The sequence below is a fragment of the Amphibalanus amphitrite genome, unplaced genomic scaffold (assembly GCF_019059575.1).
Source record: "Amphibalanus amphitrite isolate SeventyFive unplaced genomic scaffold, NRLGWU_Aamphi_draft 000318F_arrow, whole genome shotgun sequence".
NCBI lineage: Eukaryota > Metazoa > Arthropoda > Thecostraca > Balanomorpha > Balanidae > Amphibalanus > Amphibalanus amphitrite.
In genome coordinates, this window is record NW_024881813.1 from 178,555 (window position 1) to 191,168 (window position 12,614).

Below are 12,614 nucleotides of genomic sequence, written 5' to 3' on the forward strand. Positions count from 1 at the left end.
CTGACCTGACCTGACCTTGACCTTGACCTCTGACTGATATTGTATGCAACGAATATTGTCTTGGTAGCCTAAGAACACGTTTTGGGCGATCAGTCTCAGTCCATGACTCCATTATTCGGCAACTACGGTGCAAGGCCGATACTGTAAGAACTTGCAATTTGTACCCTTGACCTGACCTTGACCTTGACCTCAAACTTTAAATTAAGTACATGTTTTTAGTAGTTCGTGATGAGAGCTTTCGATTGGCGTTTGAATTTTCCAAATCGGACCATTAGTTCGGGAGATAACAGGGGGGGTAAAATTTACCCCCCCCAGCCCCGCGCGTTCGGCTGGAGACCCCAGCCCCGCGCGGGTTAACTTCTAAGAATGATCTACGCGTCTTGCTACAAAAGGGTTCTGCAACTTTCTATTAAAATAGGTGTTTGTTGCTTGAAGTTAAAATGGCTATTTCCGTTGTAATATATTCTGCTGTCTGCTCTACAACAATTTGGCAGTATTTTAGCTAAGTTGCAGTGTTTTAAAGCCTAAATTGTCACAAAAACAGCGCAGAAGTAACGAAATATTGTTTACGTTGTCCACTGAACTCTATAATGACGTTGTCTTTCTGTTGTGCGGCCAAGGAGTGCGAGAGAGGGTTGGGTGTTGGGTGTGTTTGGACAAGCTGATATCGGTATAAGACACACTTATCAGTTATCTCGATGACCTCGATATAGCGTCAGTGTGGCCTTGTTATCTTCCGATGATAGCGTGAACTCCAGTCGCTTGGTGGAAGCGGAGCGACTCGGTCCGTGTTTCGCTTTCTAGCCGGCTCTCCATTAGCTAACTTCGATTGTGCTTGAAACCAGTGTGAAGGTCTTGTGTTTTTTCATAGCTATTCACCTCAAAATATCAGAACTATGGCGTGGACGTCTTATCAACTGTTTTTGGCTGGACTTATGGTCGTCACAGGCTCATTGAACACACTTTCAACAAAGTAAGTTTGACCTACTTAGAACTCTTGCCTGTAATTTCATAACAATATGTGCAGGGGATTTATACACTGTCATATTTCCTTAATTCATGTTTTTGGTTTTGTTAAGCCTTAAATATTTATCTTAAATTGATTTGTCTTTTTATGATTTTTGTGTTACCTAGTGTGCAAAGCACGTACCTTTTGTTTTTGACTGTTGATTGAGCTTAGGCTATGTATTTTAAATTTTTTCATCTTCTTACCTTAAGTTGTTTCTTTATGCATTGTTCTCACTGTTTTTGTCATATTCCAGTTAATACACCAAACTGAAAAGTGCCAACAATCATAAGTTACTGTATGTTCATGCTTGGTTCACTAATAAGCAATTATTCTCCTCCAGATGGGCTGACCAGCTGAAGAGCATCAACAGCGTAGGCGAGCTGGTCCACTTCAACCATCCATTCCTACAAGCAACGTCCATGTTTGTAGGAGAGTTCTCTTGCATGTACGCCTTCTTCATGTTCTACTTCATCTTCAAGCACAAAGGTGGCGAGGAGCGAGTGCAGGCCAGCACGCTGACGGGCGGCAACCGGCAGTTCAACCCGCTCATCTTCCTGCCGCCGGCCATGTGCGACATGATCGCCACGTCCACGATGTACGTCGGCCTGAACCTGACGTACGCCTCGTCCTTCCAGATGCTGCGAGGTCAGTGCGCCCGCGGACCGCCCGACGGGGTGGGAACGAAGTTTGGGACATGGGGAGGGATGCATTGTAATTTGTATCGGGCATCAGTGTTGTGATGATAATGAAAACAGTATTATAACGTTAAGACAGTTATCGAGTTCGCACATCAGTTAGGGTTCGGATATGGTTTCAGTTCATTGCATATCATGGTTGTTTCATGTCATTTAGGCATTATTACCGAGGAATCATCGTGACCGCCATTTTAATGAATCGGAGTTCTGCTGCTTCAGTCCCATACTTAAATGGCTTACGATTTTCGAAATATGCATGCTGATGATTTGAGACTCGATTAGCAAACATCGGAATAACTTCAGCCGCTTTCTCAACTCACAAGCGTAACAATAAACCCAGCCAGCAAATTTGGTCTGGGCCGTAGCTGATTTTACTCTGGCTAGCTCCGGCATTTGCTCCGGCCAAAGTACGAGCAAGGTCTGGGGCTCTGTTGGAGCTGACACACGAACCCGGAGCTCGCCCGCACCACAGTCGGAATTATGCCGTATCAGCCGTGCCGTACCTCAACCGTATTTCAGCCACAGTAAGCCAGAGCAGCTATGAGGCGGACGGACCTGGCCGCAGGGAGCCGGATTTGAGCCGTGGCAGGGAGCCGGACTTGAGCCAGACTTGGCGGTCCGATACGAAACCATACCAACTCGGGAGCGCTACAGCAAAGGCTGGCTAAACGGAATAGAGCCATATATCGACCCAAACCCCTGCTCTGACGGCGTTTCGTTTACACCGGCCTAACTCGGGCATGTCGGAGTTGCCGGGGCAAAACGCACTTTAGCCAAACCAAATTGCTGGCTGAGAAACTCGTTGTTTCCCTGAACCCCAGTTTCCCCGCCTCTGTGACCTGATGCTCGTCTCGGTTGTCCTGTCGTATGAAGGTCTCTATACCCCGTTCCGGGACGTTCTGGACCGGCGCACGGCGCTGGCCGGCGGCCCTGTGGTCGGCCGGCCGGGGTGCCCCTCCGGCCTATCTCGGTGTCACGGGGTCGCGCCGCTCCGATAGCCCCCGCTGTCTCCGGCTCTCAAGTGGTGCGGCGGGTCCGGCGGACGGCGCGGCCCACCCGGGGTGGACCGGCCGACCGACCCACTGACGCACACTGCCCCTGCCCGTCCTCGCCGGCGGATAAGATAGCCCAGTCTGCGCGGCCGTCCCGTGATCCGGGGCGGACGCACCCGGACAGGAGACGCCTCAATACTCATACTTCCAGTCCACGAGCCCGAACTTACGAGTGACGAGCTTGTCTCCGTCATGAAATCGGACTAGGTAGATACTAGACTAGAAGCGTTTCTCATATTCCACCAGCCGATGATAACGATATTTCGAAAGCTCCCCGGGCTCGTGCATGACACTGAGCTGTCCCTCAGTGGGAGGAGACGCCCATCAGGAAGTGGCGACAAGGCACGCTGCACGGCAGCTGACGTATACCAGGAATTCGGTTGTGTCAGCGTCTGTGTGCTGCCGCCTGCACGCGCTGACCGCCGTCTGGCAGCCCGCTCTCCGACTCTGAATCAGCCGGCGCTGTCCGGCTGCCACCGTCCAAACTCTGGCGTGTGCAACATTGGAGGGCAGGCACTGCCCACCGAGTTTTTACAACGGGTGTCTGGCTAGGTGTCACCGTGAATTACTGAGTCGGTATCTGAAGTGGGAATTTACTGCTCTGGCGTGACAGTCGTCCACTTACATTCCGTGCCATCATAGTGACATTTCTTTTTGCGTGATATTTGCGTGGTGTTCGTTTTTTAGGCTACTTCAGCTCATGAAATTTCCGTTTATTAGGTCATTGTCCCCATTAACGGTCAATCATTGCTTGGTTGCTTTGTTTTACGACGCTGCTAAGAATAAGTCAAACAACGATGTTTGCTCTGTGCAAATACGCACTCCTTCAAACACCGATAACCAAGACAAGCTACATCCTCACAAAGCCGATCAGCCTACTGTGACTCTGTTCGTCACCGGTCTGATTTGGGCTCCTATTTGTGAGTTGACGATTATCTACAATGGTCGGGCTGTTTCACAAGTGTTTGCGGCTGTATCCCGTTCGCCACCCGCCCTCACCAGCCGCCGTGTTTGTCGTTTGGCCGCGGCGAGTGTTTAGTGTTGGTGTCGTGTCGGCGGTCCGACCCGCAGCTGCGTCCAGCGGAACTGGCGCCGCCAGCTGGCTGGTTTTTGTGGGCGTACTTGTGCCGCGTGAATCACCCGGTTGGCGACACGACACAGAGGGAGGGAGGGGAGGGGGTACAGGGACGGCCGGCGTTGATGGGTGGGAGGAGAGGAGGAGAGGGGTGGGGAGGGACGACCGACGAAGTCGAGCCGGACGGCTGTCAGGGACGCGCCCTGTTAGAGCTTGTAGAAATGCGAATTGCTAATTGAGGGGAAGAGAATGTGAACAAAAAATTCTCCTGATGACTTCATTGAGGATACAGGGCGTATCTGTGAGCTACTGCCACTCGGTCTCCGAGTTTTTATCGAGTTTTTTTTTTAGCATTTCCAGTTTCACCGCTTATTGTTCGAAAATCAAGACGACCCATTGTCGCATTACCACGCCATACTAACCCCGTGGGACTGGCTGTGAACTGCCCCGCTCGTCGGTCTGTCCGGGGAGGTTCAGGACCCGCGGGTGGTCTGTGCCTTCACACCTCGTGACTGGGCCCCTAGCAGAGTGTAAGGACGTCCATAGGTCACCTATCTCCCCCCCCCCCCTCCCCGAGTTATGTCCCGTGACCGGGCCGGGGCCACGTCACCGCCGGCGGGTCACAAGTGTCGGCCGCGGTCCTTTTTCTGGCCCCGCTGCCGGCCCGTATCAGCGGAGGGACAGATTGGCCGCCACTGAAAGTCGCCGCGCGACCCCGTATCGGGACGAGCGGAGAGGTCCTCCATAAGATAACAGTGGTCAGGGGCCGGTCGATGGCGGTGTACCCATGCCCTGCTATTGATTTGGGAGCTATTGAGTTTTAGCTGTCGGTGGCTTATAAATTGCATTGACTAAATAATCCTTTTTCGTGATAGCATTCTTTTTAACTTATGATTGCGTAGCGCGTCCATCATCACGATCTCACTACGGTTCCGTACCTGTTGATTTACCACTTATGATCAGTCAATAGATGATCAGTCCCTGTGAAACCACTGACGGTAAATACTGATCGTTTTCTCAGCACACACTGGCGGACTATCGCTAGTGGCTTGTTGAATCGCGCCAGCTTTGTCGCTGCCACTCAAAAGGGACATCAGAAGCCGTGATGCAGGTCACTTGTGAATATTTGCAGTGATCTCCGGCTTACGTATAGAACGGCACTCATACTTGAGATAGAGTAGTTGTTGGTGCTGATGGCTTATGGTATATTTTCATAGTTAAATCTGCAATATCAAGCTTCTGTCGATAAGTGAGTGACCCCCGTCATAGTTACTTTTAACTTGCATGGCCTATTTCACACCTCCCATCCCATCCCCACTACCGTCTCAAACCAGCCCCCTGGCATATTCTCCCTTCTCCCACCAGTCCCCTACCTTCCCGCGTCTCCCAACAGTTCATTGACCTCTCCATCTGTCCCCAGGCTCTGTGATCGTGTTTGCCGGACTGTCTCCCCAGGGTCTGTGTTAACCAGACTGCCTCGGTCCGTCCCCAGGCTCTGTGATCGTGTTCACCGGCCTGCTGTCCATGTTCTGCCTGGGCCGGAAGCTGAACGCCCGCCAGTGGGCCGGCATTGTGTTCGTCATCATCGGCCTGGCCATCGTGGGCGTGTCGGACTTCCTGCTGCCCTCGGACGAGGATTACGACACCTCCAACGTCATCCTCGGTGAGTCCATACCGGCAATATAACGAGCTCCGCGCCACAAATGGTGGACCGCCTGTCCACTCGGCAAGCAAGTGATCTTTTTGAATGCTCTCTTTGCCCTCTGGTTTCACTTAACAAAGTGTGCACAGTCCCCTACCTCCCTCACATGGCTCCGATGTCCCTTCTATAACCCTTTGACGGTTCTTGTGTCTGCCACTGTAACCCGCTGACATCTCCCGTCTGTGTGTGGCAGGCGACGCGCTCATCATCGCCGCCCAGGTGGTGGTCGCCTGCCAGATGGTCATCGAGGAGCGCTTCGTCAGCTCGGCCAACGTCCCGCCGCTGATGGCCGTCGGCTGCGAGGGACTCTTCGGCTTCGTCGTGCTCTCCATCCTGCTCTTCCCCATGTACCACATCCACGTGAACTCGACGTTCAGCTCTTCGCCCGAGTACCGGCTGGAGGACGCGCTGGACGCCTTCTACCAGCTGGGCAACAACTGGCAGCTGTCGCTGGCCTTCAGCGGTGAGTGGGCCGGGCGGCGCCGGGGAGCGGCGGTGGCGCTATATTATCAGACAGCCGCGGTGCTTTTTCACAATCTTACTCAGAAACATCGAAAATGCAACTGCAAGTAAGATGGCATACAGATAAAGCAGTTATATGTTTTCCTCACTTGTCTTTATTTTGATAGTAGTCATCACTGCCCATAATTTTTCGATAATTTCCAGTCTAGCATGCAGTTACATGCTTGCTCATTCTTCGTGATATACCCATGCATCATTCAGCCTGCATTTCTTACTCGTGCCTCGCCCCGCAGGCACCATCATCAGTATCGCCTTCTTCAACTTCGCCGGCATTTCTGTGACCAAGGAGATTAACGCCACGACGCGGATGGTGCTGGACTCTGTGCGTACGCTGGTCATCTACCTGGTGTCGCTGGCACTCGGCTGGCAGGACTTCCAGTACCTGCAGGTAAGATACAGAGGGGTGGCGTGGCGGCAGGCCTTCCAGTACCTGCAGGTAAGACAAAGAGAGACTACGGGTCAGCTGGCAGGGCGTCTAGTACCTGCAGGCTACACGGCTATAGAAAGATCCGGCGATCGGCCTTTCTATCTTTCACCATCCGTCCTCTCTTTCCATCCTTTCATCTGTCCTGCGGAGTTGCTTGTTTTCTTTATCTTCTCACTGGCCTTTTTTTTCTTTTTCGTTATCCATTGATTTAAGCCTTGGATATCTAGTTAGCTAAGAAATATTGGCTTAGGTACTGTGTTTGTAGTTATGGCGATTTTGATGGATTAGCTGACACAAAATCCAGCAAGAGTATCAATTTATCAATTGGGAAAGACAGCTGATGTAATGCATACGTTTATACATTTATTTCATGCAACCATTTTGTCCTTGTTCACTCAAGCTGGTGCTCAAATCTGCTAGTCGTGTTATACCTCACCACTTCCGGGCCCGACGAGTGAGCGCACGACTGACGAGTGTCCCCCCCCCCTCCCCCCTCCCCGGCAGCCGATCGGCTTCGTCATCCTGCTGATCGGCATGTCCGTCTACAACGACGTCATCATCACGCCGTTCATGCGCGAGCGCGGCTGGATTGCCGGTGAGAGCGGCGCTCCGGGCGGTGAGGCGCCGCCGCCGCCGGCCGGTGACTCGGAGGACGCCGGGTCGGAGGGGTCGGACGGGTCAGACGACCGGCCGCTGCTCTCTGACGCCGAGCCGCCGGCCGTCGACGGCCCCAACGGCGGCGGCGGCCTGAGGGTGTAGCGGCTCAGGGAGGGAGGGAGGGAGGGGGATCCATTACCGGCTGGCGGGCGTCGGCTGTCCCCTGCATGCCATGGTCCGTGTGTCAGGTCCTGTCGGGAGTGTCAGTTGGTGTCATTCCGTGTCATATCGTGTCGGCTTGTGTCACCTCCCATCGGTGCAGCCCAGTGATACTGGGAAGCCGCAAGAGTCAGCCAGACCGGCCGCTCGGCTCCGTCAGAGGGAGGTATCACACCTCCCGGCCGGCTGTCGGGTGTCTGGTGTTGTCCGGGCCTATGTCTGTTGGTCGTCCTCAGAACGTCGCAGTGGGCTGGGACGGCGGGAAGTGGCTGAGACGCAGTTCGCTAGGGCAGTGGGAAGTCGGGAGTGGCGTCCGGGACTGTAAGGCGTTTGTCAGCGTGATGTCATTGTCATTAAGCGTCTATCATCAGCCGTGGCGAAGTTTGAAAACGGAAAGGTAGCACTGCTGATTAGCTCGAATCCATGGCCATTGACCAGTGGGGCACGGCCGTTCTCCAGTGATGACGTCACACCTCCAGCAGACTTCAATGCCAAAGATCGGTGGTTTGGTCAGCCGTGCAAACGCCAATGGGATCTGCTCTGTAGGGCTTCTCTCTTAGCATTGATTGTTGAATTGGGCTGTGAGGGGTAAAATTGTCCAAGGAAGTGAAGACTGATGAATGGCGTGACGCATCCATTTCAAAAGTGCCCATATATTATTGGAACACCCATTTTCAAGGGTTGATACTGTAGGGTGATCAATTGCCCAATTGTGTCGTTAAAGTGGTATGAGAAATTGACAGTCTTGTTTGCCTGCTGTCACCTGATCAAAATCTCAAGTGAGCGTTTCTTTCAAGTATAGTATCTGACCTATTGTGAGTATCTATGAAAATGATCTGTAGTATTTTCGTCAAAACTACCTGACATGGTAGGGAAAGGTATTAGCAGTATTTTTTTTTTTGTCATTACTCTACCTGGCTTTGATAGTGATACCCAGTGCCCAAACTCGAGCCCATATTCTCGCATTTACACAGACCTCATCTATATTCATTCTCTAGGTAGGCCTTTAAACGTAGTGTAATTGTAGAGTGTAGATTAAGATAAATTCATCGTATTTATGCCACACTTGTGTTATTTCACCTGCTATTGGGGTTCGCGTTATTTGCATTACATGTAGAAGCGTGAGTGTTTCGTTCGCTGGCGCTCCAACGCCAGTTAAGTGTGAGTGTGCAGCATACCCATCAAAACACAATTTATCATGTGCTATTCCTTGTTGTGAAAAAAAAATGAATAAAGGACATCTTTTGTAACGGTTTACTTCTAAATGGCTTCCGTCGCTTGATCGATAATTGAGATGAGGGTACGTATTGTGAAGTGGTGTGCGTTTCTTTAATCGTGTATGTCCTCGCTCGTAGACTCTTCCCTCTTCATTACTAATCCTTTTCCGAATGTCCGTTCCTCAGAGTCAACCCCAGAGGATGTTCCTCTCCTACCCTGAGCTGCGGAGGCGGGCTCATCTCTCCGCTGCCTGTCGGCAATCGCCGGAACCTCAGCTTGTGTGATCCTCCGCTACGATCGCACGGCGCTACAGTCGTCCGGGCCCAACCGCAAGGACACTGCTCCGAAGATAAAGAACGAATTGTGCGATGCCGATTATAGAATATTTTCTTCTTTAGAAAAGTTTATCGTTAAGGTGTGTGTCAGTATATTATATGAATGATCTCCCCAGAAATTTATCATCGTTATAAGTTGTAGTCTCATATTGAGGCTTACTTTTGACAAAATACATAAACAGGTTTATTTTTATGCAGTGTGCAGGTGGTAAATTGCGCGATTTGACGCTGAAAAGGATTGGGAAAACTGTTACTGTGAGTCATCTGACAATTGCCGACCCAAAGGCAAGCCCCACCGACGGTAAGTCTGTTATTTGTTATTTGCCTTTTGTTTTTGTTTGTTTGCCGTCCATTCAGGGAAGCTTTTGTGCGTCAACAGGCAATGCTAATGGTGATGTCTGCTTCTGCTTTGTCAAGCAAAACGGGGACGTGCTAGAAGTTCCAGTTACTTAGATTTAGGAATTCTAGTGGGCAGCAAAAATTTAATGTTTGGTTGTTCGAACCTTAATGTAAGAGCTCACGGTCCATCCTACAAGACATGGTTACATAAGCCGAATGAGTTCATGTATTTATCACGATATGTCATGCTTGTTTAGTACAGACTGAGAGTCGCTCATTGACCTTTACCCGTAGCCGTGGTGTATGTTCCGTTTCTGACCGGCGTTTGTGCCCCCAGCTGACCCGGAGGAGAGCGAACCCCCGAAGGACGACTCGCAGGAGGAGCTGGCGGCCTCCGGACCGGACGATGACGCCGCAGTGTCCACATAGATACTCCATGGGGACAGTAAGCGTCCACAGTGGACATCGTGTCCACACAGAGCAGGCTGTCCACCTGGGGGCAGCTGTCCCAATATCCACACTGGGCGGCGCTGTCCTATACAGGGGTCAGCGCCGGTACGCAGGGGCCAATGCTCGTCCCCTTGGTGACACTGCATGGGCTGGTCTGGCAGGGTGTGTGGATATGTGAAGTGAATTCTGTGGGCGAAAGGTGGCAGCTCAGAGTGCGGTGTCTATCTGAATGGATTTCAGATGATATTAGCGTTTGTTGAAATTTTGCACCCACTGGTTGACAGTTATGTTGTTTGTTTTCAATTACATTAAAGGATAATTTCTTTCAAGAGCTGTTATTAGTAAGTGCTCTGTTGGCCAGTTTTCGTATGTTGTGAAAGACTAAAGTGACATTGAAAGCGTCGCTGATAGTAAAAGAAGTTGAAACTGTGGTGTGATAAGATTGCGCTAACGTAAAAAGCTTGTTTGGTGCCTGTTTGGCTTTTGCTTGTCAGCACTATCGTCAGGATCTGAAGCCAAAAGGGCTTCGAAAACTCGTCGATGCAGAGTATTGCTGTTCGATCGTTGAATTAACGGATCGGCCGAATTGGTTTCCAGTGGTGTGGTCTTCCAGAGGGAGACCGAGAATGGGATACTTTAGGTTTGAATAGGATGTCGAGATGCCGTGCTTTTCTCGAGCGTCATGGCATCAAGGAATAGCGCCTATTTGATATCGTGATTGCCGCCTTTAATTCACATTGACCTTATCGTCGAATTCTACCGGTATTTGAGGAAATTCATTATTTAGGATTTTGTGCAATACAATAATGTGGACTTACATGAGATTTGAGGTGAATACTGATGGGAGCTAACTGTCTGTTGGTGAGTGTCTATTACGGCAGTGAGTTGCCACAGCTCTGTCTGGGAATCATTGCGGAGATATGGCTCATCTGATGGCAGTCTTACCACCGCCACAGGAGTACTGACTTATTACCTTCGGCACCTCAGCACCTCACGTACCGGGGGCCGCGCCCTTGACTCTGCGCCCCTCCTAATAGTGCATGTATCGGGGTAAGTGTGCCGGCCGCTCCCCGGCCTGCACAGGCGCCACGTGCACTGCACGAGACCGGCTACAGCCGGCGTCTGCAGCCAGTGTCGCACGCCGCTGCTTAGCCGAGCTGGCGCCGAAAGGGAAAGCGGTCGGTCCGTGTTGTGAACTCCAATGTCACGGTCGACTCGGGGACCCTGTCGGAGCCTTGTCTGTTGTCCGAGTGAATTATGGGTGACCTTGTCGGAGCGGTCAGCGGCCGCTGGAGGGCCTAAAATGAGGAGAGGGGTGTCATCGGATCGCCCCCAAGATGGTATTGAAAACCTTTTTGACATAGTACGACAGCTTGAAGTCACTGCTATAAAGATTATTTTTGCAAAAGTCCTTCGTCGGTTTTATCAGCTGTTGGATGCGACCTATCCTGCAGTTTACCAGATATCACCTGCCCTGCAGTCCTGCATGGATAAGCTGTCCCTCAGCTGTGACCTGTCGTTTAGCCGTGTCCTGTCCTGCAGTCCTGCAGCTATGGTGTCGTTGCGCCACCGTCTGCGGCGGCAGATAGATGGCCGGCGGACGGCCGCGGTTGCATCAGGCCGGTACGCGCTGGAATGTCGACCCGACTCGGCCCGTTGTGGGTGTGTCCCTCCCTCAGCGGGACGGCTGACACCGTGACCCAACGGAGACAACGCCGGTCGGCCGGCCGGCTCCGGGTCATCCCGACCGCGTCCTTCGGCCCTCTGACCGCGAGCTGGGTGCCAATTCCAGCTCCGAGTCGGGGTCACTCCCAACTCCGAGCCGGGGCCAGTCCAGCTTCGACCTCTGAGCCGCCTGTCCGAGCTCGGGTCACTCCAGCTCAGAGCCGCGGTCAGTCCCAACTCCCAGCTCCGAGCTGGCCTCGAGTCTTGGTCGGCCAGTGTCGTCAGTCAGCGAGTGTATGAGAGTCATCTCCCTGATCCATGCCTGTCAGTCTGTCTAACTACTGTGTCTACGTAGTCCGTCAGCGGCTCAATGTCACAGTGTTGGCTAACACGGCGACGTCCATCCCGCCGTCGCTCCCCCTCACCCCTTGCATTCCCCGCTGACGTTCCGCGGCTGATGATGTCTTTAATTATGACGTCGGCGACGTCTCTGCTGAAGACGGTGGCTGGCAGTGCCGAGATGGATTTCATCTGTCTTTAACTCGGGGATAGGATCACGATGTAATCTTGGTGTGGCTCGCTTCTGTCCTAATCTGATTAGGTATGATTTAAGCACGTACTGTCGAGATTTTTAGGTCGACGTGGGCGCTCATGCATAGCTCTGAATCGTGTGTCGTGAGTCTGCGGTGACTATCTTTGTCAGCTAGTTTCTCTTTCACCTTGGTTTGTGGTAATGACCGCTGATTCGGTTCGCATTTCATTCGCTAAACCTTTACGACTCAGTAAATGTGGTGGGTAGTTTAGCGCTGCATTACTTCTGTAAAGCCATCTACTGGCATCTTGCTGAAATCTTCTTTAGCAAGACGCATTGTCTGTTTGACAGGATTTGTCTGTGTTGGTTGTATCATCTGATCCCAACCGTACAGTCTTTGGGAGGTCTGCCAAACAAACGAGTAGCACCTGGCTATTCGGTAACTTTTAGAGCCCTTATCGGTCGTCCCGTCTCCAACGATTGTTAGCGTTGTCTAATTAATTTTAATCTTCTTACCAGCTGATGTCAAGCAACATACGGGTTGCATTATCCATGTAATTATTTTGCATCGACATCAGAAGCATTTTAGATATAGGAGATAGTTTACTACGCATTAAGCGCCTACAAATAAGGACATGGACTCGTCGTCTGAGCGGTAGTTCGCATTCCTGAACAGAAAAATGATGAAATGTATAGCTTGATGAAATTCTTCATGAAAGGGATACCGGCTTACGCTCGATTGGCCACACGACCTGTGCAGATATGCTCTGTCGCTTT

At 51.6% G+C, this 12,614-nt stretch overlaps 1 protein-coding gene across 2 annotated transcripts; it reads left to right on the forward strand.

The window, feature by feature from the left end:
* The first annotated feature begins 550 nt into the window (after positions 1-550).
* Positions 551-10,457, forward strand: LOC122388335 (solute carrier family 35 member F6-like). 2 transcript variants are annotated; one of them, XM_043379336.1, is made up of 7 exons: positions 551-973; positions 1,350-1,654; positions 5,324-5,494; positions 5,727-5,996; positions 6,289-6,443; positions 6,987-7,077; positions 8,702-9,038. In XM_043379336.1, the coding sequence occupies exons 1-7, from the start codon at positions 897-899 to the stop codon at positions 8,734-8,736; spliced, it is 1,104 nt and encodes a 367-aa protein (XP_043235271.1). In that variant the 5' UTR covers positions 551-896; the 3' UTR covers positions 8,737-9,038. The 2 variants fall into 2 exon arrangements, with proteins under 2 accessions (XP_043235271.1, XP_043235270.1); XM_043379335.1 differs by lacking the exon at positions 8,702-9,038 and adding an exon at positions 9,528-10,457 and having other exon boundaries at positions 588-973.
* Positions 10,458-12,614: the final 2,157 nt, after the last annotated feature.